General features: G+C 42.0%; 1 protein-coding gene across 1 annotated transcript; it reads left to right on the forward strand.

Annotated features, from left to right (window-relative positions):
• Nucleotides 1-784: 784 nt before the first annotated feature.
• LOC133136623 (CMP-N-acetylneuraminate-beta-galactosamide-alpha-2,3-sialyltransferase 1-like) lies at nt 785-25,920 on the forward strand. Its single transcript, XM_061254260.1, has 10 exons — nt 785-1,063; nt 2,094-2,223; nt 12,320-12,532; nt 15,026-15,077; nt 20,399-20,537; nt 21,393-21,583; nt 22,453-22,632; nt 23,013-23,058; nt 23,222-23,341; nt 25,750-25,920. The coding sequence occupies exons 1-10, from the start codon at nt 785-787 to the stop codon at nt 25,918-25,920; spliced, it is 1,521 nt and encodes a 506-aa protein (XP_061110244.1).
• The last annotated feature ends 593 nt before the right edge of the window (nt 25,921-26,513 follow it).

Here is a 26,513-nt window from a genome sequence, read left to right on the forward strand (position 1 = left end):
TGTGCCTGGATGCTCCAGACTACATGTATTAATATAAATATGAAGATAATAAACTTATAGAGAATTACTTCTGTTGTACTCACCTTCAATGTGCTACGTCCCCTCAAAATAAACCTTGATGTCTTCGTGCGTATCTGTTGTGCTAAGCCGCTCATTTACATGCAGAACAGTGAATACTTGCAATAGCTTACATGGGTATGTTCATTTCATAGATTTTTAAGCATGAACTAGATTTTATATGGTGCCAGTTCTTCTTTCCTTGAGTGTAGTAGTCTCAGGTTGGATAAATATAATTTTGTTTTTTTAATAATCTGCTAATATTTAAGTCAGTTGTGTGCTCCAAAGGATTGTACGGAGAGCAATCCCCTCTGTTGGGAAATGCTCCAGGTCCATTACTGATATGTACCATAGATATGTTGAGTGTAATCAGTCCTCCTTTGTTTTCTTTCTAGGTGGGTGATTTCCAGCAGAGAGCAGCTTCACCATTTCTTCACCACCTCATTCAGTCAAAAAGAAGAAAGCAGGACCCCTCCCTCTAACAGGAAGCACAAGCTTGCACTTCAAACCGTCACATTTTCCCTCCTATTCAGACGTGACTTACTGTTAGGTTTTGTGCATCTGAGAACTGTTCTAAAAGGATTGCATTCCCTGCCTGAATGGGTCATGCACTTTGTTTCTGATACAATCCTTTCAAACCCTCGTCTGAAGTCAAACCCTCATTTGAGGAAGCTCTCCCTCCTTTTTACAACTTTCCATATGTCTATAAACACATATCATGGACAAAATGGTGGACCTCAAGAATCCGAGAAGAAAGCTTTTGATTGTGCTGTTCTGCATCTGTGCCATTACCATCATTACATTCAACTACAGCAGCACCTCATCGTTACAACTTGCCTTCTGGCGGTCCAACAAATCCATTTCCAAGGCACTGTGTGCCTGCCGCCAGTGCATCTCTGTTGAGGATGAAGACCCCTGGTTCATGAAGCGCTTTAACCCGTCAATATCACCACTTTTGTCACAGAAGAACGCCATGCTGTCTAACGACACCTTTAAATGGTGGCAGGTAAGCATGCACACAAACATGGATTCCAACCAATTCAGAGAAACACAGTTCACCCAATGTTCTCCCAAAAAAGTATCATTCTGCATGCTAAAGCCATAGGGCTGCCTGGCTCATTCTGCATGCTAAAGCCATAGCACTGTCTGGCTCATTCTCCATGCTGAAGCCATAGAGCTGCCTGGCTCATTCTGCATGCTAAAGCCATAGCGCTGCCTGGCTCATTCTGCATGCTAAAGCCATAGCACTGCCTGGCTCATTTGGCATGCTAAAGCCATAGCGCTGCCTGCCTCATTCTGCATGCTAAAGCCATAGCACTGCCTGGCTCATTTGGCATGCTAAAGCCATAGCGCTGCCTGCCTCATTCTGCATGCTAAAGCCATAGCACTGCCTGGCTCATTCTGCATGCTAAAGCCATAGCGCTGCCTGCCTCATTCTGCATGCTAAAGCCATAGCACTGCCTGGCTCATTCTGCATGCTAAAGCCATAGCGCTGCCTGCCTCATTCTGCATGCTAAAGCCATAGCGCTGCCTGGCTCATTCTGCATGCTAAAGCCATAGCACTGCCTGGCTCATTCTGCATGCTAAAGCCATAGCAGTGCCTGGCTCATTCTGCTGCATTGCTCTTTTGGGCATGCTGTTGCTTCAGTGCTGCTGTTGCTTATATTACATGCTTTTACTGCAATTGCATATTAATCGTGTCTTCAGAAGTTTGTTGCTCTCCCACCACCACCCCAGCATCCAACAGTGAGCTTCTAAAGACCCCCATGGGTGGGGGGGGTAGTCACTCCCTGTTTTGGCTGGCTTACAACAGGGAGTGATTTATTGTGAGTTGTCTGAGTGAACTGTGTATGTGTGTGTATGTGTGTTTTGGTTTTGGTCTGTTGACAAATGTAATTGGAGAAAAACCATGTAAACACAGCATAACCTGCCATCTGCCTAAGAAAGGCTTTATTCTGCTCCCATAGCTACCGTTGCTCTTGTTGATTGACTCTTGAGCAGCTGAGAGTCTCTGTGTGTCTTCATTGTGTCTCCAGAGGCTACAGACTAAGCAACATGCGAACTACGGAGATGTGGTGCGGAAACTATTCAAGGTCGTCTCTGGCGAGGGACACTACGACGACTCAGCACCCAATCGCTGCAGGACTTGCGCTGTAGTGGGGAACTGTACTGTCCTCTCAGCTCCTCTTGGCACTTGTGTTTGATTTGCACTTTGTTGTACGTCGCTCTGGATAAGAGCGTCTGCTAAATGCCACGTAATGTAATGTAATGTAATGAATTCTGGGAACCTCAAGGGATCCGATTACAGCGTTCTCATTGACTCTAATGACTTCATCATAAGGTGACAGACTCAGCCTGACCTGACCTAATAAGGGTGTTGTGGGAAGTGGAGTCCCACAAGGATAGGGGTGGGACCACTGCTCTTCCTCATTCTTATAAATGACCTTGACAGAGACATTGAAAGCTTGTCAGTTAAATTTGCAGATATAAAACTAGGAGGTTTAGCTAACAGTTTGGAATCTACTGAAGTCCAGAGAATCCGCCCCTTTCTCACCCCCTACTCGACCCAGCTCCTGGTCCAGGCGATGGTTTTGTGCCACCTGGACGACTGCAACTCTCTCTTGGCTGACCTCCCAGTGTCCGCCAACAGACCCCTCCAACTTATACAGAATGCAGCAGCTCGTCTGGTCTTCAACCTTCCCAAATACTCACACGTCACCCCCCCTGCTTACTTCCCTCCACTGGCTGCTGCAAATTCAAAACATTGGTGCTAGCCTTCCAAGCAGTCAAGGGGTCTTCCCCAGCTTGGCACTGTGAAACGGTAGGTGGCTACATTGGGAATGCATTTGTGTTTGAACATTGATCTAAGAAGCTGAATGCAGCTCTGAGAAACAGGAGCCCTCGTCAGAAGCTGCTGTAGTGCTCACTCACTTTGTTTTCGGATGAAAAAGAAGCAACAGTTTTCATCATTACGCTTTGCATTTAATGTTAGGGTGAGGGCTAAAATTAGCTAGACAGACAGTTATGCACAAAGAAAGGGAAAAAGGGCTCCTTTATCAGCTCTTGGTTCAGTGCTGCCATGGATGCTCCAAGTGTCCTGCCCTGGGGTACTAGTGGACTCTGTGATCTTGTGGATCGTCATTGGACTAAGTGCCACCCAGCAGGCTATTGACATCTCTCTGTTTTCAACAGCACCCGGATGCCGGTGATGGCCAAGATTAATGCAGACAAGAATAAGGTGAAAGAGTCTTGTGTCGCACTTCCAAGATGCTTTTGTGTCTGTGTGTGTGTGTGTGTGTATGTACAAGTGTGTGAATATACAAATATCACATGTAGTATGTCTCTTGTACTCATTCTGTGACTTTTATGATTTATTTTAACACAGGTGTTAATATACAACCCCACGTTCTTAAAGTACGTCTATGATGTGTGGCTTGAACGCCATGGGAAATATCCCTCCACCGGCTTCTTAACCTTGATGTTCGCCATCCACGTATGTGATGAGGTAAGCACATATTACACATTTTAACAAACTATATAATAAACAAACTGGCTTTATCCAATTTACCCAAGAAAAAAAGAAAAAGCAAAGTGCATCACCTCCATCACGAAGACTACATTTTCCCATCTCTGTAACATTGCACAACTGCCCATCCCTTTCCCTCAAAGACGCTCAAACCCTGTCCGCGTTACTGCAATGCCCTTTTCTGTCCCAATCTCCCTGATAAATCTCTTCATAAACTGTAATATATACAAAACTCTGCTGCCAGAATATTCACACATACCAAGAAATCACATCACCCCCACCCTCAGTCAGCTGCACTGCTTCCCCATCACCTGACATATTCATTACTAAATCCTTCTCACCCCCTAAAGAGCACTAAAAGGTTTGGCTCCCTCCTACCTCACTGAGTCACTCCTCCCCACTGGACTCTGGTGGCCCCCCAAAACCTGGCTCTTCTCCTAATTCTATTCCCTCACTCAGTACCTTAAAAACCTGCCTCTTCTCCCAACACTATTCCCCTCACTCAGTACCTTAAAAACCTGCCTCTTCTCCCAACACTGTTACCCTCAGTACCCTAAAAACCTGCCTCTTCTCCCAACACTATTCCCCTCACTCAGTACCCTAAAAACCTGCCTCTTCTCCCAACACTATTCCCCTCACTCAGTACCCTAAAAACCTGCCTCTTCTCCCAACGCTGTTACCCTCAGTACCCTAAAAACCCGCCTCTTCTCCCAACACTGTTACCCTCAGTACCCTAAAAACCTGCCTCTTCTCCCAACACTGTTACCCTCAGTACCCTAAAAACCTGCCTTTTCTCCCAACACTGTTACCCTCAGTACCCTAAAAACCTGCCTCTTCTCCCAACACTGTTACCCTCAGTACCCTAAAAACCTGCCTCTTCTCCCAACACTGTTACCCTCAGTACCCTAAAAACCTGCCTCTTCTCCCAACACTGTTCTCCTCACTCAGTACCCTAAAAACCTGCCTCTTCTCCCAACACTATTCCCCTCACTCAGAACCCTAAAAACCTGCCTCTTCTCCCAACACTATTCCCCTCACTCAGTACCCTATAAACCTGCCTCTTCTCCCAACACTATTCCCCTCACTCAGAACCCTAAAAACCTGCCTCTTCTCCCAACACTATTCCCCTCACTCAGAACCCTAAAAACCTGCCTCTTCTCCCAACACTATTCCCCTCACTCAGAACCCTAAAAACCTGCCTCTTCTCCCAACACTATTCCCCTCACTCAGAACCCTAAAAACCTGCCTCTTCTCCCAACACTATTCCCCTCACTCAGAACCCTAAAAACCTGCCTCTTCTCCCAACACTGTTCCCCTCACTCAGTACCCTAAAAACCTGCCTCTTCTCCCAACACTGTTACCCTCAGTACCCTAAAAACCTGCCTCTTCTCCCAACACTGTTACCCTCAGTACCCTAAAAACCTGCCTCTTCTCCCAACACTGTTCTCCTCACTCAGAACCCTAAAAACCTGCCTCTTCTCCCAACACTATTCCCCTCACTCAGTACCCTAAAAACCTGCCTCTTCTCCCAACACTATTCCCCTCACTCAGAACCCTATAAACCTGCCTCTTCTCCCAACACTCTTCTCCTCACTCAGTACCCTAAAAACCTGCCTCTTCTCCCAACACTGTTACACTCAGTACCCTAAAAACCTGCCTCTTCTCCCAACACTGTTACCCTCAGTACCCTAAAAACCTGCCTCTTCTCCCAACACTGTTACCCTCAGTACCCTAAAAACCTGCCTCTTCTCCCAACACTATTCCCCTCACTCAGTACCCTAAAAACCTGCCTCTTCTCCCAACACTGTTCTCCTCACTCAGTACCCTAAAAACCTGCCTCTTCTCCCAACACTATTCCCCTCACTCAGAACCCTAAAAATCTGCCTCTTCTCCCAACACTATTCCCCTCACTCAGAACCCTAAAAACCTGCCTCTTCTCCCAACACTATTCCCCTCACTCAGAACCCTAAAAACCTGCCTCTTCTCCCAACACTATTCCCCTCACTCAGAACCCTATAAACCTGCCTCTTCTCCCAACACTATTCCCCTCACTCAGAACCCTAAAAACCTGCCTCTTCTCCCAACACTATTCCCCTCACTCAGAACCCTAAAAACCTGCCTCTTCTCCCAACACTATTCCCCTCACTCAGAACCCTATAAACCTGCCTCTTCTCCCAACACTATTCCCCTCACTCAGAACCCTAAAAACCTGCCTCTTCTCCCAACACTATTCCCCTCACTCAGAACCCTAAAAACCTGCCTCTTCTCCCAACACTATTCCCCTCACTCAGAACCCGATAAACCTGCCTCTTCTCCCAACACTATTCCCCTCACTCAGAACCCTAAGCTTCTCCAACTTCCCTTTGTTTCCTTCTCTCCTGGTTTTGCTTTTCATTTCAGTAATTTATTTATTCATGTTTAACAAGTTTTAGGTGCAGTAGTGGGAAATAAGATGCCATGATGGACATTTGTATGCATCTGTGTTCTCGTCTTTTCATTTCTTTTAAAAACACACACACAAAATCAAGTTCCAGTTCCACACCCATGCACATACACTCAGTGAGCACTTTATTAGGTAGACCTGTACACCAGCTTCTTAATGCAAATATTTAATCAGCCAATCATGTGGCAGCAACTAAATGCATAAAATCATGCAGACATGGTCAAGTGGTTCAGCTGTTTTTCAGATCAAATTTCAGAATGATGCAGAAATGTGATCTAAGAATGATTGACTGTGGAATGATTGTTGGTGACAGACAGGGTGGTTTGAGTATCTCTCATGCACAGCAGCCTTTAGAGTTTGCAGAGAATGGTGCAAAAAACAAAAAAAATCCAGTGGGCAGCAGTTCTGCAGACAGAAACGCCTTGTTAATGAGAGAGATCAGAGGAGAAGGGCCAGACTGGTCAAAGCTGACAGGAAGGTGACAGTAACACATATAACCACACATTACAACAGTGGTATGCAGAAGAGCGTCTCTGAACACACAAAGCATCAAACCACTAAGTGGATAGGCTACAGCAGCAGGAGACTTAATAAGTCCAAAAAATATGTCTAAAAATACATAATAAAGTGCTCATTGGTGTAGGATATACAATCATAATTATATTGTTGATGATAATACAGTCACTACCAACAACTGGACTCTATGAAATCTACTCAATTTAACATCAAACTGTCCATCTGCGTCCTCTTGGTCTCAGGTGAATGTTTTTGGATTTGGAGCATCCAAAGATGGAACCTGGCAGCATTACTGGGAGAAAAACAAATTTAAACGTACAAAGCCAACCGGACTGCATGCTGGAGACTATGAGTCCATGCTCATGAAGCTGCTGGCCTGTAACAACAAAATGAAGTTGTTTGAAGGGAGATGAGGGCTGTGAAATGAACAGGACTGCCGAACGGCCTTAAAGGCTGAAGTTAGAGCAGCACTGGCTTCCAGTAAAACTATATATGACATATAAACAAGTAAAACTAGATATGACATATAAACAAGTAAAACTATATATGACATATAAACAAGTAAAACTAGATATGACATATAAACAAGTAAAACTATATATGACATATAAACAAGAAAAACTAGATATGACATATAAACAAGTAAAACTAGATATGACATATAAACAAGTAAAACTAGATATGACATATAAACAAGTAAAACTATATATGACATAGAAACAAGAAAAACTATATATGACATATAAACAAGTAAAACTATATATGACATAGAAACAAGAAAAACTATATATGACATATAAACAAGTAAAACTATATATGACATATAAACAAGTAAAACTATATATGACATATAAACAAGAAAAACTATATATGACATATAAACAAGTAAAACTATATATGACATAGAAACAAGAAAAACTATATATGACATATAAACAAGTAAAACTATATATGACATATAAACAAGTAAAACTATATATGACATATAAACAAGAAAAACTATATATGACATATAAACAAGTAAAACTAGATATGACATATAAACAAGTAAAACTATATATGACATATAAACAAGAAAAACTATATATGACATATAAACAAGTAAAACTATATATGTCATATAAACAAGTAAAACTAGATATGACATATAAACAAGTAAAACTATATATGACATATAAACAAGTAAAACTATATATGACATATATAAAGTAAAACTAGATATGACATATACACAAGTTAACCGAGATATGACGTATAAATGGGTAATTTTAGAAGGGCGGGGAGTCAAATTGACCGATGTGAAATGAGGACCACACTGCTGGGTGATAAGGATGCTGATTGGAGGGGAATGGAGAATTGACAGATTTTTGACCAACATACACGCCCTCTGGTCCACAATGATGTGAAATCAGAGAAGTGGATGGAAAAAAAAAATGGAAACAAGTAAAACAGTCTTATAAAAATGTTTGGATTACTTTAACATGTGTTTGTTTGACTAAATAGGGGAAAAAGTACATTTTGACTTCAGCTCATCTATAACATGCTCTGTTTTGAGGGAATAATTTAATCAAGTAAATGAAATCATGGCGGCATGGATGTTGCAGTGGGTAGCACTGCCGCCTCACAGCAAGGAAGTCTTGGGTTCTGAATCCCCTTCAGCCGGGGCCTCTCTGTGTGGAGTTTGCATGTTCTCCCCGTGTTTGCGTGGGTTTCCTCCGGGTTCTCCGGTTCCCTCCCACAGTCCGAAGACATGCAGTTTAGGCTGATTGGAGAGTCTAAATTGACCGGTGTACACAAGGTGAATAACTGTGAGGGCTGTATGTGAAGTGCCTTATCAATAAAATTCCTAATGTGTAATGTTTGGGATTTGGGGATGGGGGTTATGTGCCTTTTAAACTTTATCTTGCATTTATAAAGAATTTTTCAAAATGTATTTAATAAAAAAATTATTTTATTTGAAGAATTGTTTTAATGAGAAGAGCTGCTCAGAGGGTATTCTGAGGGTTAATCTCAGCCTAAACTCACACTGCTATTCTGCTCTGAGGGTTAGACTCAGCCTAAACTCACACTGCTATTCTGCTCTGAGGGTTAATTTCAGCCTAATCTCACACTGCTATTCTGCTCTGAGGGTTAGACTCAGCCTAAACTCACACTGCTATTCTGCACTGAGGGTTAATCTCAGCCTAAACTCACACTGCTATTCTGCTCTGAGGGTTAGACTCAGCCTAAACTCACACTGCTATTCTGCTCTGAGGGTTAATCTTACCTGAGGATCAGAAGGTTCTATGGTTCCTGGTCTACAAAGTTTCTGAATTAGCCAATTTGCCGTCTCCAGATAGGGAGAAATCTACAGTGACTAAATTATATAGTTATGTCTGATATTCTTTCTTAACTGACAATCAAACCCTTTGCTTTTCATGTGCTTAAGAAGGGATGTCTGGACATTCTGGCAACATGAAGGAAACAAGCTCAGTTAAATTAACCACATAGATTATGTTTGTTGGACCTGCTGAGATACATTGGTGCTCTGTCTCTCCCTGCAGGAGGTTAAAGGAAACAACATGGAGGGTCATATTGATTGTTTCCTTTTTCTCCCCCCTCTTCAGTTTCCACTGAATATAGAAAAACACCATATTATTTTTCATTTATTAATATTTATCCATACATCTTTGGCTAAATACTGAGGATAAAACTGGTCCAGACTTGGTATCTATTAATTTTCTTGGACTAGGTGAATACACCATTCTCTACCAGACAAATCTACTGTACGCTCACTCTCTTCAATAGGATACACAGGAAGCCAGCATTATTGGTTGAAATGCAGGAAAAGTAATGTACGATTATGCAGGATTGATATGCTAACCCAGGACATGATTCAAGAAGAGGTATGCACCTGCTGCCATGGTGACACATGCATGAGAGTGTCACTGGCTTTGTGAGACAAGAGTGAAGTCATTTTAATGACATCGCACCTTGAAACCTTAAACCTTCATTTCATCTACCAGCCTCCCTCATTTGCAAAAGCTATGCCATTCTCTGTCTGTATGTATTTGCATGTTGCCCAGATTCTGTATGGTATTATACTTATAACACCTGTGAAGCAACCTGCATATCTACCATTTTGATTGTAATTCAAACATCCATTTATTTTATCAGGCGTCTGTCAAATGCCGGTAGCTCAGGTGTAAGGCGCTCAGGTGTAAGTAATGCCATTGCAGCCTCGGTTTTTTCGGGCGCTGGCGCGTTACCTCAAAAACGTATTAAAAAATCCGATAATCTTTTACCCGATCTACAGTCGATACTATTTACCCATACACGGCCACCGCTACTATGGCACTACTTTAAATAGAGCACGCTTTGGTGCCTCTCCACAGTTATCATCGACCATTATCAACGGGATACGCTTTTACTGTGGTTTCTTTCCTTTGGGTTAATAAAGATGGAAATATAGGTTTGACTACGGAATGACTCCAAAGGATATCAGTTTCTCAAGCACGGGGAGCCTAAGATCGGAAGTAAGTGGTCTATATCAATTAATATCACAGACGCCGATGCAGTGACTATTCGTATCCTGTATGGACATGTGCATATTGTTCCGTTATAATAAATGTGTCTAGTTATTTCGAACAATGTAACGGCAATTGCTATTAGCTTGATTAGCATTATCCTGAAGTAAAGACTGACGTAATCAGTTAATTAAGGCGGCCACTTCAAGAGCTTACTTAAAACTGAAAAAAGAAAAGAAAAAAAGAAATTCAAGAACAAAAATGTTTGTAATTAAAAAATGAATGAAATAATAATAAAAAGAAAAGGAGATATTGTTGAACGTCTATGTTTTAGGATGAGACTCGAATATAGTTCACCAGAATATAGACCAAACTCCTGTGGTTGATTGTTCTTCCCTTCAAATTAATGTTTGTGTGTTGAATGCCACACAAGGGCAATTTAACAAAGAATGTAATCTGAAGTGTGAACATGCAGAAACATTGATAATGCGCTATACAACACTGAGAATATTGTTCCGTCCGGGTTGGCGAACGAACTTTTTACTGTAAATTGTATATGTGAGTGTCTCGTTAATTTTGGGAATTATGTTACCGTAAACTAAAACGTGTTTATGTGTTGAACAATTACGCTTCCTGAGCAATAAAGTCTGAATTCGGAATTCGGAACAGAGAGTAGACAGTTTTAGTTTGTGGGGCCTCCAAATATATTGCAAGATTCTGGGAAAATAATATCTGTAAAAAAAAACACTTTTTTATTGAACTCAACAAAGATATATATAATATCACAGGATATAAGCATATTACAGGTTGATTGATGTAATTTAATGGATGGCTAGAAAATAGCCATTACACGCAGTCTCAATGGCTTTAGAACTGGGGCTATGCTTTACACCACATTATATAAAGCGAGTGTGATTTAATAAGGCCTGAAATACTACAAAATGTGGTTTCTGATTAGCATATTCGCTGGAATGGATATGAGATTTTGCTCAAATTAAGAGATGGTTGATAACAGACATTTTATGGTTTATGTTTACCTTCTCATTTTTTGAAAACATAGTAGCACAAATTAAAAAAAACAATCGATTGTACCATCTGTAAGTTTCTTTGTATCATTCCAGAAAACATGGCAATATATACCTTCCCAAAATACAGATATTGTTTCGTCAGCATCATTACAAAATGAATCAACTTCACATTCTGCAAGATTAATAACATCGGCGCAGCAGCACCTTCAAAAAAAACCAAAGACGTCAGCGTGAAAGTGACGTCATGGCGTGCATGCGTGATTACAAGCAATTTAGCTGGCTAGTTCATAGAAAGCTTTTAAGAGGTTTAAAAACTTTTTTTTATAGTTGCATACCGTAGTTGCATTTCTGCAAGAATAATGGGGTTGTTTTCATTCTGGCAACTCGTTCTTGTGTGTGAGTGGCGTTTGAAAACTTCACCAAGAGATGAGGGGTGGGGTTTCTAGACTGAAAGATTAATCCACATTCACAGACCCTAACCCCACAACTTTTTAATGCTTCATGCCGTACTGTCAACAGCCAGTATTCTCTACCGTGACATATTTGACATATTTGACATGTTTAACACCACAAATGTAACAATTTATTTTAAATGGTGACCATTGGTTTTGTTGTGTTTATGCAGTCCCCTCCAAAATGATTGGAACAGCAAGGCCAATTATACACTGAAGACAATTGGGTTTGAGGTCAGAAGCTGTACATGAGATTCGTATCCGAATTTCAGTTTTTATTTCCAAGTATTTTTACAGTGGGGTGCAAAAATTTGGGCACTCCTGGTTTAAATGTCTGTTACAATCCCTCATTTGCCTATCTGACAAAGCTATGCCACTGCAAAGCTAAGCAACCTGCATCTCTGCCATTTTGATTGTCATTAAAATATACCTTTATTGTATGCATTTTGAAACAAGATGTACTGAATTATTTCCCCATCCATTAATAGTTGGCAAGTTTGTGGTCGCAAGATGGAGGGAAAAGTTTTAGGGAAACGCTAATTTGAGTTTTTCAGGCCCAGCAAAGTTTCTCTGACAGAGAAAGCTTCGACCAAAACGAAACATAAAAAGCCATTGTGGCAAAACCAAGGCGTCCGTGGTCCTCATCATGGTGGACCAGTTTTTGAAGTTTGTTCACTTCGTTTGCTCTCCCCAAACTACCCTCCTGGAAAGAGACAGCGGAGCTCCTGTTCCTCCACGCCTTCCGTCTGCACGGCCTGCCCCTGGAGGTGACCAGGGGCCGTGGTCCTCAGTTCTCCAGTCGCTTTTAGAGGTCATGCTGTCCGCTCTGGAGGCCAAGACCCAGCTGCTGTCTAGCTTTCACCCCCAGACCGCCGGCCAGACTGAGCGGACGAGCCAGGAGCCGGCAAAGACACTGCACTGCCTGGTGGAGAAATCCCTGCCCTCCTGGGAGGCCTCGCTCCCCTGGGTGGAGGATGCACATCATTGCTCCTCGGGGCCGCCATGTCCTGACTCCATCTCCCATCACACCCCCCACCTTCTCAATGCCTGACTCCATCTCCCATCACACCCCCCACCTTCTCAATGCCTGACTCCATCTCCCATCACACCCCCCACCTTCTCAATGCCTGACTCCATCTCCCATCACACCCCCCACCTTCTCAATGCCTGACTCCATCTCCCATCACACCCCCCACCTTCTCAATGCCTGACTCCATCTCCCATCACACCCCCCACCTTCTCAATGCCTGACTCCATCTCCCATCACACCCCCCACCTTCTCAATGCCTGACTCCATCTCCCATCACACCCCCCACCTTCTCAATGCCTGACTCCATCTCCCATCACACCCCCCACCTTCTCAATGCCTGACTCCATCTCCCATCACACCCCCCACCTTCTCAATGCCTGACTCCATCTCCCATCACACCCCCCACCTTCTCAATGCCTGACTCCATCTCCCATCACACCCCCCACCTTCTCAATGCCTGACTCCATCTCCCATCACACCCCCCACCTTCTCAATGCCTGACTCCATCTCCCATCACACCCCCCACCTTCTCAATGCCTGACTCCATCTCCCATCACACCCCCCACCTTCTCAATGCCTGACTCCATCTCCCATCACACCCCCCACCTTCTCAATGCCTGACTCCATCTCCCATCACACCCCCCACCTTCTCAATGCCTGACTCCGTCTCCCATCACACCCCCCACCTTCCAGGCATAGGGCCTGACTCCATCCAGTGTTCCATGTCTCCAGACTTGAGCTATATCTCACATCCCAGATTTTGTTTCTGTTTATCTGCCTGTTTGGACTGCCTTACTGTTATCGACCTTCTGCCTGTGACCACGACTACGTTTTGGTTTTCTTTCATTTTATGTGTGAGGTACCGTTCAGAGGACCCAGACACAGACCAGGGAGTATGCAAAAATGTTGTTCTTTAATCAGTCCAGGATCAAGCCAGGTAAACAGAGTTCAAACAATCCCAGAATCAAGCCAGGTAAACAGAGTTCAAACAATGCCAGAATCGAGATTCAAAATAATGGTCAAAAAACAAAGCAGGGGCCTATAATCTGAGAGTCACAAGCTGGAGTACAAAAAGGGCCAAAACGAATAATCAAATAATCAAACAAGCAAAAAAAAAAACAGAAGGATAAGGCAAACTCGTGTCGTTCTTGAATCTCAAATATACAGGCTTACTATGAATTGGCAACCCGATATTGATCAACGTTCAGACAAAGAACAATGCAGAGACAGGTGTTTAAATACCAAGACCAGACCAAACTAGGCGGGGCACGGGAGTGAGTTGGGCTAAACAAATGGACAACATGCGGAGAACATAATAGGGTACTGATATAATAACAAAGAGGAAACGAACCCACATGAAAGACATTCGGCTCCGGATTAGGACGTGGACATTACATAGTGATAGAACAGAGAGGCGGAGTTACAGAGCAGACTAGAAATGGGAGATAATTGTTTGTAAGTTATAGTAAGTGTATAAATCTAAATACCCAAAATAAGTGACTGTTAGTTTATTAGTTAGACAGACAGTAAGTGTGTTAATATAGTATATTAGTACTCAAGGGCATAGGTTTCATTTCAACATTGGGTGTTCTCCCCCAGGAAATTTTGAGCATCTCTCACTTAATTTCCTGCATTCTGGTGAATTTTTATGAACCAATTTACTCCTCTTCTGCATCAATTTATCTTCACATTTACCTCAGTCCAGCTTCCTCATTGTTCGCCGCATATCTTTCAGACCGTTTGCAAACACAGCGAACAGAATGCTAACGGAAAAAACTTTAATTGTTTGCAAACGTTCGCCTGTTTGCTGAACGCACCTCAGATAACTTCAGGCACAAGTTATAAACTAGATAACGTTAGCGTTTCATCCGCATATACTCTCATTCAGAAACACTGAAGGTAAAACAAGCGTGATAGCTATTTACACTTGATTCATGACACTATCATGCTTCCGCAACGGTAGACATATCGCAACTGCGGGTGTATGAAATAATTGTAAAATAGGCAAGAAAGATATCTAAGCGTTTAGACCCTCTGTGCTGTTATTTATACCTGTACTGGGGAGGAGGTTATCATTCATTATGTTTTGGGGGGACAAATTCACCTCTTCTAAATATTGAAAGTCCTGACGCAATTCTATACCGTTTATAAACGGCTTATCCATTTCGGCCGATCATTTGCGTTTGCCGGCTGGCGTAAGCTGCATCGCTGTGTTCACCTGTCATACGCCATCGTCCGCAGGTGTGCTCGTTAACTTCTCATAGTTTAATGTGCGCGACTCGCCCCCATTCAGTGCTAGACTGCGTCCCACAATCTTTCACTCCACCATCCTTCACTCCACTCCCCCAGGGCCACTCCTCCACTTCTGCGAAATAATGTGGCGCAAAGGAGTGCTGTATGCCTATACACTTTCCGTCTATTGGGACGCACCTGTAGTGTAGGTGCATAAATGCTTTTGTTTTTTCAGTCCTCATCGGCGATGGAAATGTAACTTCACCTTTCCCGCAGCGGACATCAAGGTAAGTTATTCACATGAATGGTGGCGCTGGTTTGATTAACTTTGTTGTAGTATTTCTTTTTTAGTTTTACTTCTGACACTATTTTATATAAGGAGAACGAGGAGGAGGCCGATATAACAGGATTAGTCGTTTAATAGCGTCTCTCCAAACCCCTCCTTGTACATCGGGTTATTCTTCAAGGGTTCCGATTGTATCTGTATGTTTACACTAAGACTCGGAACTGTACTGGGCTCTCAGGTCCTCTTAGCACTCATACTTGTGTTTGATTTGCTCTTCGTTGTACGTCGCTCTGGATAAGAGCGTCTGCTAAATGCCTTGTAATGTAATGTAATGTAATGTAATGTGATGGGTTATATCTCTCAAGGCTCGGAATGTATTTCTTTGCCTCTGATTTGCTACAATTTTAGATTTGAAATCACACAATTAACATGTGATTAAAGTGCAAATTTTCAGATTTTATTAAAGGGTATTTTGTATACACTTTGGGTTCCCATGTAGAAATTATAGCGGTGTTTATACGTAGCCCTTCCATCTCAGGGCACCGTAACGTTTGGGACAAAGTGGAGTGAAGTATGCATTTTCAGAATAATGGGACGCACCCATTGGCTGTATCTGAAATGGCTCACTATTCACTTATTACTAATCCCTACTTTGTGAATATCAATTTAATACGCTACACAGGTTTATCTAAAAAGAATTAGAATATCGTGGAAAAGTTACTTTTTTCTGTTATTTAATTGAAACTTTCACATATTCTAGATTCATTACACATAAAGTGAAATATTTCAATTATTTATTATTTTGAATCTCGATGATTATCTATGTGGTTCAGGTCAATCAAGCACAGTAATACCATGGTCAGCAAACCAGTTACTAGTAGATTTGGCACTGTGGGCAGATGCCAAGTCCTGCTGGAAAAGGAAATCAGCATCTCCATAAAGCTTGTCAGCAGACGGAAGTATGAAGTGCTCTAAAATCTCCTGGTAATCTGCTGCGTTGACTCTGGACTTGATAAAACACAGTGGACCAACACCAGCAGATGACATGGCACCCCAAATCATCACTGACTGTGGAAACTTGGACACACTGGACTTCAAGAACTTCCAGTCAACTTTCCATGAATATGCGTTGATACAACACTCTGCGAACAGCCAGCCCTTTCAGCAACGACCTTCTATGGCTTACCCTCCTTGTGGAGGGTGTCAATGAGTGTCTACTGGGCAACTGTCACGTCAGCAGTTTTCCCCATGATTGCCCGACCATGTATTGAGAGCATAAATGAACATACTTTTCAGAAGATCGACATTTCTGTATTATAAATCTTTTTTTTGACTGGTCTCATGTAATATTGTAATATTTTCAGATACTGGAGCTGTAAGACGTAATCGTCAAGATTAAAATAAAAAAAGGCTTGAAATATTTCACTTTATGTGTAATGAATCTAGAATATAAGAAAGTTTAACTTTTTGAAACAAATGACAGAAAAAAAGAAACTTTTCCACGATATACAAATTTTTTGAGATGCACCTTGTATAGTTTACTAAATAAAGAGTGAATTTGGACAGCAGACGTCGTATTTTGCAATATATCCGCGTAATCGCGTATAAGGCTATGCACTGCAGGATCTTGCCGCAAATCCATTAACAAACATAGGTCTATGCAGCCTGTTCTTAAAACCCTCATTTCCATCTTACAATGCCCAGTCAAGATGCAGCTCCCTTAACCCAGATATGGCGTTCAATTTGTCATTTTTCTTCTTTTAAAAAAAATAAATAAAATTTTTAAGCATGGCCGTGGCTTATTTTATGTGTCTAATATGTAAAAGAACATATTTTTATGGAGTAAATATCTACAACACACCCTACACCTTTCTATACAAAAAACACTGGTTTAGAAGAATGCTATTACCGCTTTTAGTCGATAGACTGAATGTAGCCTACTCGTTCATCACAAATTACGTGTATTTCTTGGTTTACTATTCACTACATTAGGGTGAATTCAGATTCAGAATTTGGGACGCATTAAGTATTTTGAGTTTTTCGCCTTGACTAGCTAATCATTGTCATTCAGCATTTTCACCTCAAATACCGTGTATATAAATTGCTCGTGGTCACATGACATTTATTCTGTGACTCACTCATTGAAGTGGGCGTGGCGATGGTCACCCAGGAAGTAGCCAGGAGACAGGGTACCGGGACACAGTGTAGCATTTGGGCCTTATTTGTTAAGATGATTCAAATGTCATGCATGATACTGATTATCAAGTATAAGATATTACTGCAACAAAATAAAGTAAAACATTTTGAATATAATTTTTTCCTTCTTTAAATCTTTTTATTTTCAGGCTGTCCCAAATTATCTTCACGTGTATGGTAATTAAGTTCATGAATGAAAAATAATATAACATGGCTGAAATTTGAGTGTGTGTAAATAAATGTCACTCTAACATCATTAATATCATTAAAAACTTACAAACTAAATTATCCAACTGTATATATAATTTTTATACATGGTTTGTGATATGGTTTGTGGCTACGCCACCTAGCAATACGCCTTCTTTGGCATGTCATGTTTTATTTACATTATTTTAATATCTTTTCAATCAGGGTCGATTTGCCAGAAGCACCATTACTGGTGGGTGTAATTCACTATTTTCTCTGATTAGCTGATGTTTTCAATAAAAGCGCAACAACAAGCAAAACGCACCAACACTCAGTACACCAGTGGTTTCTTTTTCAGGTCATTCCAAGTTGTTGTACAAGCTATCCTCAATGCTTGTGCAATGGATTTCCCCTCTTATAGCTTGCCTTTCTCCCAAAGACAGCTCTCTGGTCTTGATGTTGGTTTATCATTTCTAACACAAATGGGTGGTCTGATATAAAAGGTGATGTTCTTAGTTGTTTAACAAATCTAGACAAAAATACCAGGAAATAAAGGCTGAATTTCAGATCTGTCATCTCATCTACATCTTTTGACCTCAAACTCAATTGTCTTCAGTGTATAGCAAAAACAAAGAAATTGCTATTCAAATATTTTTGGAGGGGACTGTAGAACTCTCATAAAATGAGGAACCTCTAACCTGCCTGGTGTGGGAGATTGAACCTAAAGAGTGCAATCACGTGCAATATCAACCTATAATCACGTGCAATATCAACTCATTATCATGTGCAATATCTCCCTATAATCATGTGCAATATCTCCCTATAATCATGTGCAATATCTTTTTTTTATTTTTTTTCCAGATTTTTCCCTTTTTCTCCCAATTTGGTAGCTAATTGTACCTCGTCTGATTCAATTGGAGGTAGTCGTATTAGATGTACCGCCCGTACCCCATCCCTGGGCGGCCCGAATGAGAGCGACACGCCTTCTTCAAGCCGTCTCGTCTCGTGCCCGTTGCCGTGATTCCGAGGCGCCCGAGGTGCTTATTGTGCGGCGATCTAATAACCCTGCCAAGTCCCTCCCTCTGGAGCAGCGAGCCAATTATTGCTGCCCCACGTGAGCCGGCCAAACTTGGCTTTTGGCAGGACCGAGAATCGAACCCCGGTGTGCAACTGCAGCAAACTGCAACCGCAAGTCTGCTGCGTCTTAGCCTGTTACGCCACCGCGGCTCATCATGTGCAGTATCTACCTATAATCACGTGTAATATCAACTTATAATCAATATGTAGCTATAATCATGTGTAATATCTACCTATAATCACGTGTAATATCTACCTATAATCATGTGCAATATGTAACTATAATAATGTGCAATATCAACTTATAATCACGTGTAATATCAACTTATAATCAATATCTGCCTATAATCACGTGTAATATCTACCTATAATCACGTGTAATATCTAACTATAATCATGTGCAATATCTACCTATAATCACGTGTAATATCTAACTATAACCATGTGCAATGTCTACTTATAATCACGTGTAATATCTAACTATAATCATGTGCAATATCTACCTATAATCACGTGTAATATCTAACTATAACCATGTGCAATGTCTACTTATAATCATGTACAATATCTACCTCTAATCACTGCAATATCAACTTATAATCATGTGCAATATGTAACTATAATCATGTGCAATATCTACCTATTATTTTATCTCCTTGTAGGTAGTTTATCAGAAGTAGTATGGGCATTGTATGGACCCAAGGCATCTTTTATGACAAAGTAATATTTGGGGTACACCAAATAATATAAGATACAAAGTATCTACATTTGGTTTTGTAATATACATAAACTGTACGCGATATGATCACAGTATTATACAGTACACTAATTTTTTTATTTGTGTGTGCCTGGTTGCACCAGACTACATGTATTGATATAGATTTATACAGAACAAATTAATATTGATTGTACATTAACCAAACTTATCGATAATTACTACTGTTATACTCACCTTCAATGCACTATGTCCCCTCAAAATAAACCTTGCTGTCTATGTGTCTATTGTGCTAAGCCTCTCATTTACATGCAGAACAGTGAATACTTACAATAGCTTACATGTACATGTTCATTTGACAGATTTTTAAGCAGAAACATTAGATTTTCCTTAAGTGTAGCAGTCTCAGGTTGGATTTTAGTTTTTTGAATAATCTGGTAATATTTAAGTTGTTTATGTGTTCCAATGGATTCTACGGAGAGCAATCCCCTCTGTTGGGAAATGCTCCAGGCCCATTACTGATATGTACCATAGATATGTTGAGTGTAATCAGTCCTCCTTTGTTTTCTTTCCAGGTGGGTGATTTCCAGCAGAGAGCAGCTTCACCATCTCTTTACCACCTCATTCAGTCAAAAAGAAGAAAGCAGGACCCCTCCCTCTAACAGGAAGCACAAGCTTGCACTTCAAACCGTCACATTTTCCCTCCTATTCAGACGTCAGTTACTTACTAATCTACGACTGTCAGTACCTCTCGTACTTGCAGTTTACTATGCAGAAAACCCCCAAAGTGTAAACTGCATGCATCTAGCTTTTGAGTGCATCTGAGAACTGTTCTGAAAGGATAACATTCCCTGCCTGAATAGGTCATGCACTTTGTTTCTGATACAATCCTTTCAAACCCTCGTCTGAAGTCAAACCCTCGTCTGAAGTCAAACCCTCCATTGAGGAAGCTCTCCCTCCTTTTTGCAACTTTCCAGTCTGTAAACACATATCATTTACAAAATGGTGGACCTCAAGAATCCGAGAAGAAAGCTTTTGATTGTGCTGTTCTGCTTCTGTGCTACTACCATAGTTTTATTTAGCTCCAGCAATACGTCATCATACTTATCACAACTTGTCTCTCGGTGGTCCGACAAACCCGTTTCCAGGGCACTGTGTGCCTGCCGCCAGTGCATCTCTGTTAAGGATGAAGACCCCTGGTTCATGAAGCGCTTTAACACGTCCATATCGCCACTCTTGTCACAGAAGAACGCCATGCTGTCTGACGACACCTTTAAATGGTGGCAGGTAAGCACGCACACAAAAAAGTACCTATGATGCTGGAAATCATCCAAAAGCTGACCTGCTGGCTCATTCTGCACGCTAAAGCCATAGCACTGCCTGGCTCATTCTGCACGCTAAAGCCATAGCGCTGCCTGCCTCATTCTGCATGCTAAAGCCATAGCGCTGCCTGGCTCATTCTGCATGCTAAAGCCATAGCGCTGCCTGGCTCATTCTGCATGCTAAAGCCATAGCGCTGCCTGGCTCATTCTGCACGCTAAAGCCATAGCGCTGCCTGGCTCATTCTGCATGCTAAGGCCATAGGGCTGCCTGGCTCATTCTGCATGCTAAAGCCATAGCGCTGCCTGCCTCATTCTGCATGCTAAAGCCATAGAGCTGCCTGGCTCATTCTGCATGCTAAAGCCATAGCGCTGCCTGGCTCATTCTGCTGCATTGCTCTTTTTGGCATGCTGTTGTTTCACTGCTGCTGTTGCTTGTATTACATGCTTGTTACTGCATTTGCATTGCAATCGTGTCTTCAGAAGTTTGTTGCTCTCCCACCACCACCCCAGCATCCAACTGTGAGCTTCTAAAGACCCCCATGGGTGGGGGGGGTAGTCACTCCCTGTTTTGGCTGGCTTACAACAGGGAGTCATTTATTATGAGTCTTCTGACTGAACTGTGTATGTGTGTGTGTGTGGGTGTGTGTGTTTTGGTTTTGGTCTGTTGACAAATGTAATTGGAGAAAAACCATGTAAATACAGCATAACCTGCCATCTGTCTAAGAAAAGCTTTATTCTGCTCCCATAGCTACCGTTGCTCTTGTTGATTGACTCTTGAGCAGCTGAGAGTCACTCTTGTGTGTCTTTATTGTGTCCCCAGAGGCTACAGACTAAGAAAAATGCCAACTACAGTGCTGTGGTGCAGAAACTATTCCAGGTCGTCCCTGGGGAGGGACATTATAACGACTCAGGGCCCAATCGCTGCAGGACTTGCGCTGTAGTAGGGAATTCTGGGAACCTCAAGGGATCTGATTACGGAGCCCTCATTGACTCCAATGACTTCATCATAAGGTGACAGACTCAGCCTGAGCTGACCTAAAAACAGGTCAGGCTGAGGTATTGTGGGAAGTGGAGTCCCACAAGGATCGGTGCTGGGACCACTGCTCTTCCTCATTCATATAAATTACCTTGACAGGGACATTTAAAGTACGTCAGTTAAATTTGCAGATGATACAAAACTAGAAGGTTTAGCTAACAGTTTGGAATCTATTGTAATCCAGGAAGATTTAAACAGAATCCAAAAGTGGATATGTAGTGGAGGCAGAAATACTGGGGGTTTTCAAGACCAGGCTTGATATGGTGCTAGATACCATTTAGCTGTTAGGCAAACTAAGCAGTAGGTACACTTTAGTGGTAGGATAAGGTCAGCATTGCTGGTCTGAATGGCCTGTTCTAGTTTTATTGCCCTGCTTTGCAAATAAGAGGCTGATAAACATCTAAACTGCTGTTCTCACTTTTAATCGTCTTTAACAATCTGGCATTGCAGTTTTGTGCTTTCATTTTTTCACAGTATTTTGTTTCTATAAATATGAATGCAACAATAATTTGGGACATCAACGACTGAGCTACAAGGGGGCAAAGTGGATATGATTAACCCTGATTAACTATTAAAAGCTGAGCCAGAATGTCCTACCATGTGTTCTTCCAACTCCTGAATTACAAAGCTTGCATTTATTAAGTCAATAGAAATGTTAGTGTATTTTCTGTGGCAATAGTATAGTCTCACATCACGTTACAGAAACCATAATGATGTTTCTTGGTTGTATGGTAAACTTGGGCCACAAAAATGCAGCTATCATGATTGCATTGTCTAAAATCAATGTCAAGACTAGTTTACATAGCAGTCAGTTCTCTAAAAGCGATACATATTGTCTCTGCAGAATGAACAAAGCTCCCATTTTGGGCTATGAAAAGGACGTAGGGAACAGAACCACCCATCGTGTCATGTACCCAGAAAGTGCCACAAACCTGCAAAAGGACACGAGCCTGCTGCTGATACCATTCAAGACTTTGGATCTGGAGTGGATCACTAGTGCTCTGACCACAGGCACTGTGAAACGGTAGGTGGCCATGGGCTACATTGGGAATGCATTTGTGTTTGAACATTGATCTAAGAAGCTGAATGCAGCTCTGAGAAACAGGAGCCCTTGTCAGAAGCTGCTGTAGTGCTCACTCACTTTGTTTTCGGATGAAAAAGAAGCAACATCATTTTCATCATTACGCTTTGCATTTAATGTTCGGGTGAGGGCTAAAATTAGCTAGACAGACAGTTATGCACAAAGAAAGGGAAAAAGGGCTCCTTTATCAGCTCTTGGTTCAGTGCTGCCATGGATGCTCCAAGTGTCCTGCCCTGGGGTACTAGTGGACTCTGTGATCTTGTGGATCGTCATTGGACTAAGTGCCACCCAGCAGGCTATTGACATCTCTCTGTTTTCAACAGCACCCGGATGCCGGTGATGGCCAAGATTAATGCAGACAAGAATAAGGTGAAAGAGTCTTGTGTCGCACTTTGTTCCAAAATGCTTTTGTGTGTGTCTGTGTGTGTGTGTGTGTGTGTGTGTGTATGTACAAGTGTGTGAATATACAAATATCACATGTAGTATGTCTCTTGTGCTCATTCTGTGACTTTTATGATTTATTTTAACACAGGTGTTAATATACAACCCCACGTTCTTAAAGTACGTCTATGATGTTTGGCTTGAACGCCATGGGAAATATCCCTCCACCGGCTTCTCAACCTTGATGTTCGCCATCCACGTATGTGATGAGGTAAGCACATATTACACATTTTAACAAACTATCTAATAAACAAACTGGCTTTATCCAATTTACCCAAGAAAAAAAGAAAAAGCAAAGTGCATCACCTCCATCACGAAGACTACATTTTCCCATCTCTGTAACATTGCACAACTGCCCATCCCTTTCCCTCAAAGACGCTCAAACCCTGTCCGCGTTACTGCAATGCCCTTTTCTGTGATCTCCTGGATAAATCTCTCCATAAACTGTAATATATACAAAACTCTGCTGCCAGAATATTCACACATACCAAGAAATCACATCACCCCCACCCTCAGTCAGCTGCACTGCTTCCCCATCACCTGACATATTCATTACTAAATCCTTCTCACCCCCTAAAGAGCACTAAAAGGTTTGGCTCCCTCCTACCTCACTGAGTCACTCCTCCCCACTGGACTCTGGTGGCCCCCCAAAACCTGGCTCTTCTCCTAATTCTATTCCCTCACTCAGTACCTTAAAAACCTGCCTCTTCTCCCAACACTGTTACCCTCAGTACCCTAAAAACCTGCCTCTTCTCCCAACACTATTCCCCTCACTCAGTACCCTAAAAACCTGCCTCTTCTCCCAACACTATTCCCCTCACTCAGTACCCTAAAAACCTGCCTCTTCTCCCAACACTGTTACCCTCACTCAGTACCCTAAAAACCTGCCTCTTCTCCCAACACTATTCCCCTCACTCAGTACCCTAAAAACCTGCCTCTTCTCCCAACACTATTCCCCTCACTCAGTACCCTAAAAACCTGCCTCTTCTCCCAACACTATTCCCCTCACTCAGTACCTTAAAAACCTGCCTCTTCTCCCAACACTGTTACCCTCAGTACCCTAAAAACCTGCCTCTTCTCCCAACGCTGTTACCCTCAGTACCCTAAAAACCTGCCTCTTCTCCCAACACTGTTACCCTCAGGACCCTAAAAACCTGCCTCTTCTCCCAACACTGTTACCCTCAGTACCCTAAAAACCTGCCTCTTCTCCCAACACTGTTACCCTCAGTACCCTAAAAACCTGCCTCTTCTCCCAACACTGTTACCCTCAGTACCCTAAAAACCTGCCTCTTCTCCCAACACTGTTACCCTCAGTACCCTAAAAACCTGCCTCTTCTCCCAACACTGTTACCCTCAGTACCCTAAAAACCTGCCTCTTCTCCCAACACTGTTACCCTCAGTACCCTAAAAACCTGCCTTTTCTCCCAACACTGTTACCCTCAGTACCCTAAAAACCTGCCTCTTCTCCCAACACTGTTACCCTCAGTACCCTAAAAACCTGCCTCTTCTCCCAACACTGTTACCCTCAGTACCCTAAAAACCTGCCTCTTCTCCCAACACTGTTCTCCTCACTCAGTACCCTAAAAACCTGCCTCTTCTCCCAACACTGTTACCCTCAGTACCCTAAAAACCTGCCTCTTCTCCCAAAACGATTCCCCTCACTCAGTACCCTATAAACCTGCCTCTTCTCCCAACACTGTTACCCTCAGTACCCTAAAAACCTGCCTCTTCTCCCAACACTATTCCCCTCACTCAGAACCCTAAGCTTCTCCAACTTCCCTTTGTTTCCTCCTCTCCTGGTTTTGCTTTTCATTTCAGTAATTTATTTATTCATGTTTAACAAGTTTTAGGTGCAGTAGTGGGAAATAAGATGCCATGATGGACATTTGTATGCATCTGTGTTCTCGTCTTTTCATTTCTTTTAAAAACACACACACAAAATCAAGTTCCAGTTCCACACCCATGCACATACACTCAGTGAGCACTTTATTAGGTAGACCTGTACACCAGCTTCTTAATGCAAATATTTAATCAGCCAATCATGTGGCAGCAACTAAATGCATAAAATCATGCAGACATGGTCAAGTGGTTCAGCTGTTTTTCAGATCAAATTTCAGAATGATGCAGAAATGTGATCTAAGAATGATTGACTGTGGAATGATTGTTGGTGACAGACAGGGTGGTTTGAGTATCTCTCATGCACAGCAGCCTTTAGAGTTTGCAGAGAATGGTGCAAAAAACAAAAGAAATCCAGTGGGCAGCAGTTCTGCAGACAGGAATGCCTTGTTAATGAGAGAGATCAGAGGAGAAGGGCCAGACCGGTCAAAGCTGACAGGAAGGTGACAGTAACACATATAACCACACATTGCAACAGTGGTATGCAGAAGAGCGTCTCTGAACACACAAAGCATCAAACCACTAAGTGGATAGGCTACAGCAGCAGGAGACTTAATAAGTCCAAAAAATATGTCTAAAAATACATAATAAAGTGCTCACTGGTGTAGGATATACAATCATAATGATATTGTTGATGATAATACAGTCATTACCAACAACTGGACTCTATGAAATCTACTCAATTTAACATCAAACTGTCCATCTGCGTCCTCTTGGTCTCAGGTGAATGTTTTTGGATTTGGAGCATCCAAAGATGGAACCTGGCAGCATTACTGGGAGAAAAACAAATTTAAACGTACAAAGCCAACCGGAGTGCATGCTGGAGACTATGAGTCCATCGTCATGAAGCTTCTTGCCTGTAACAACAAAATGAAGTTGTTTGAAGGGAGATGAGGGCTGTGAAATGAACAGGACTGCCGAACGGCCTTAAAGGCTGAAGTTAGAGCAGCACTGGCTTCCAGTAAAACTATATATGACATATAAACAAGTAAAACTATATATGACATATAAACAAGTAAAAGTAGATATGACATATAAACAAGTAAAACTATATATGACATATAAACAAGTAAAACTATATATGACATATAAACAAGTAAAACTATATATGACATATAAACAAGTAAAACTATATATGACATATAAACAAGTAAAACTATATATGACATATAAACAAGAAAAACTAGATATGACATATACACAAGTAAAACTAGATATGACATACACACAAGTTAAACTAGACATGGCTCAGGCAGTAAGAGCAGTCGTCTGGCAGTCGTAGGGTTGCCCGTTCGATCCCCCGCCCGGGCTGTGTCAAAGTGTCCCTGAGCAAGTCCCTTGCATGGCAGCCAATCGCCGTCGGTGTGTGAGTGCGTGTATGAATGGGTGAATGGAGAAGCATCAATTGTACAGCGCTTTGGATAAAGGCGCTATGTAAATGCCAACCATTTACCATTTATAGATATGACATATATTAAGTAAAACTA

This window comes from Conger conger, chromosome 9 (assembly GCF_963514075.1).
Source record: "Conger conger chromosome 9, fConCon1.1, whole genome shotgun sequence".
NCBI lineage: Eukaryota > Metazoa > Chordata > Actinopteri > Anguilliformes > Congridae > Conger > Conger conger.

Bases quoted from the DNA above. Each gene is read 5' to 3' on its own strand.
- LOC133136623 (XM_061254260.1), top strand. From the start codon at position 785: ATGGTGGACCTCAAGAATCCGAGAAGAAAGCTTTTGATTGTGCTGTTC. The intron at 1,064-2,093 runs GTAAGCATGCAC...TTGTGTCTCCAG, and splicing joins ACACCTTTAAATGGTGGCAG to AGGCTACAGACTAAGCAACA. The intron at 2,224-12,319 runs GTACTGTCCTCT...CGTGGTCCTCAG, and splicing joins TTGCGCTGTAGTGGGGAACT to TTCTCCAGTCGCTTTTAGAG.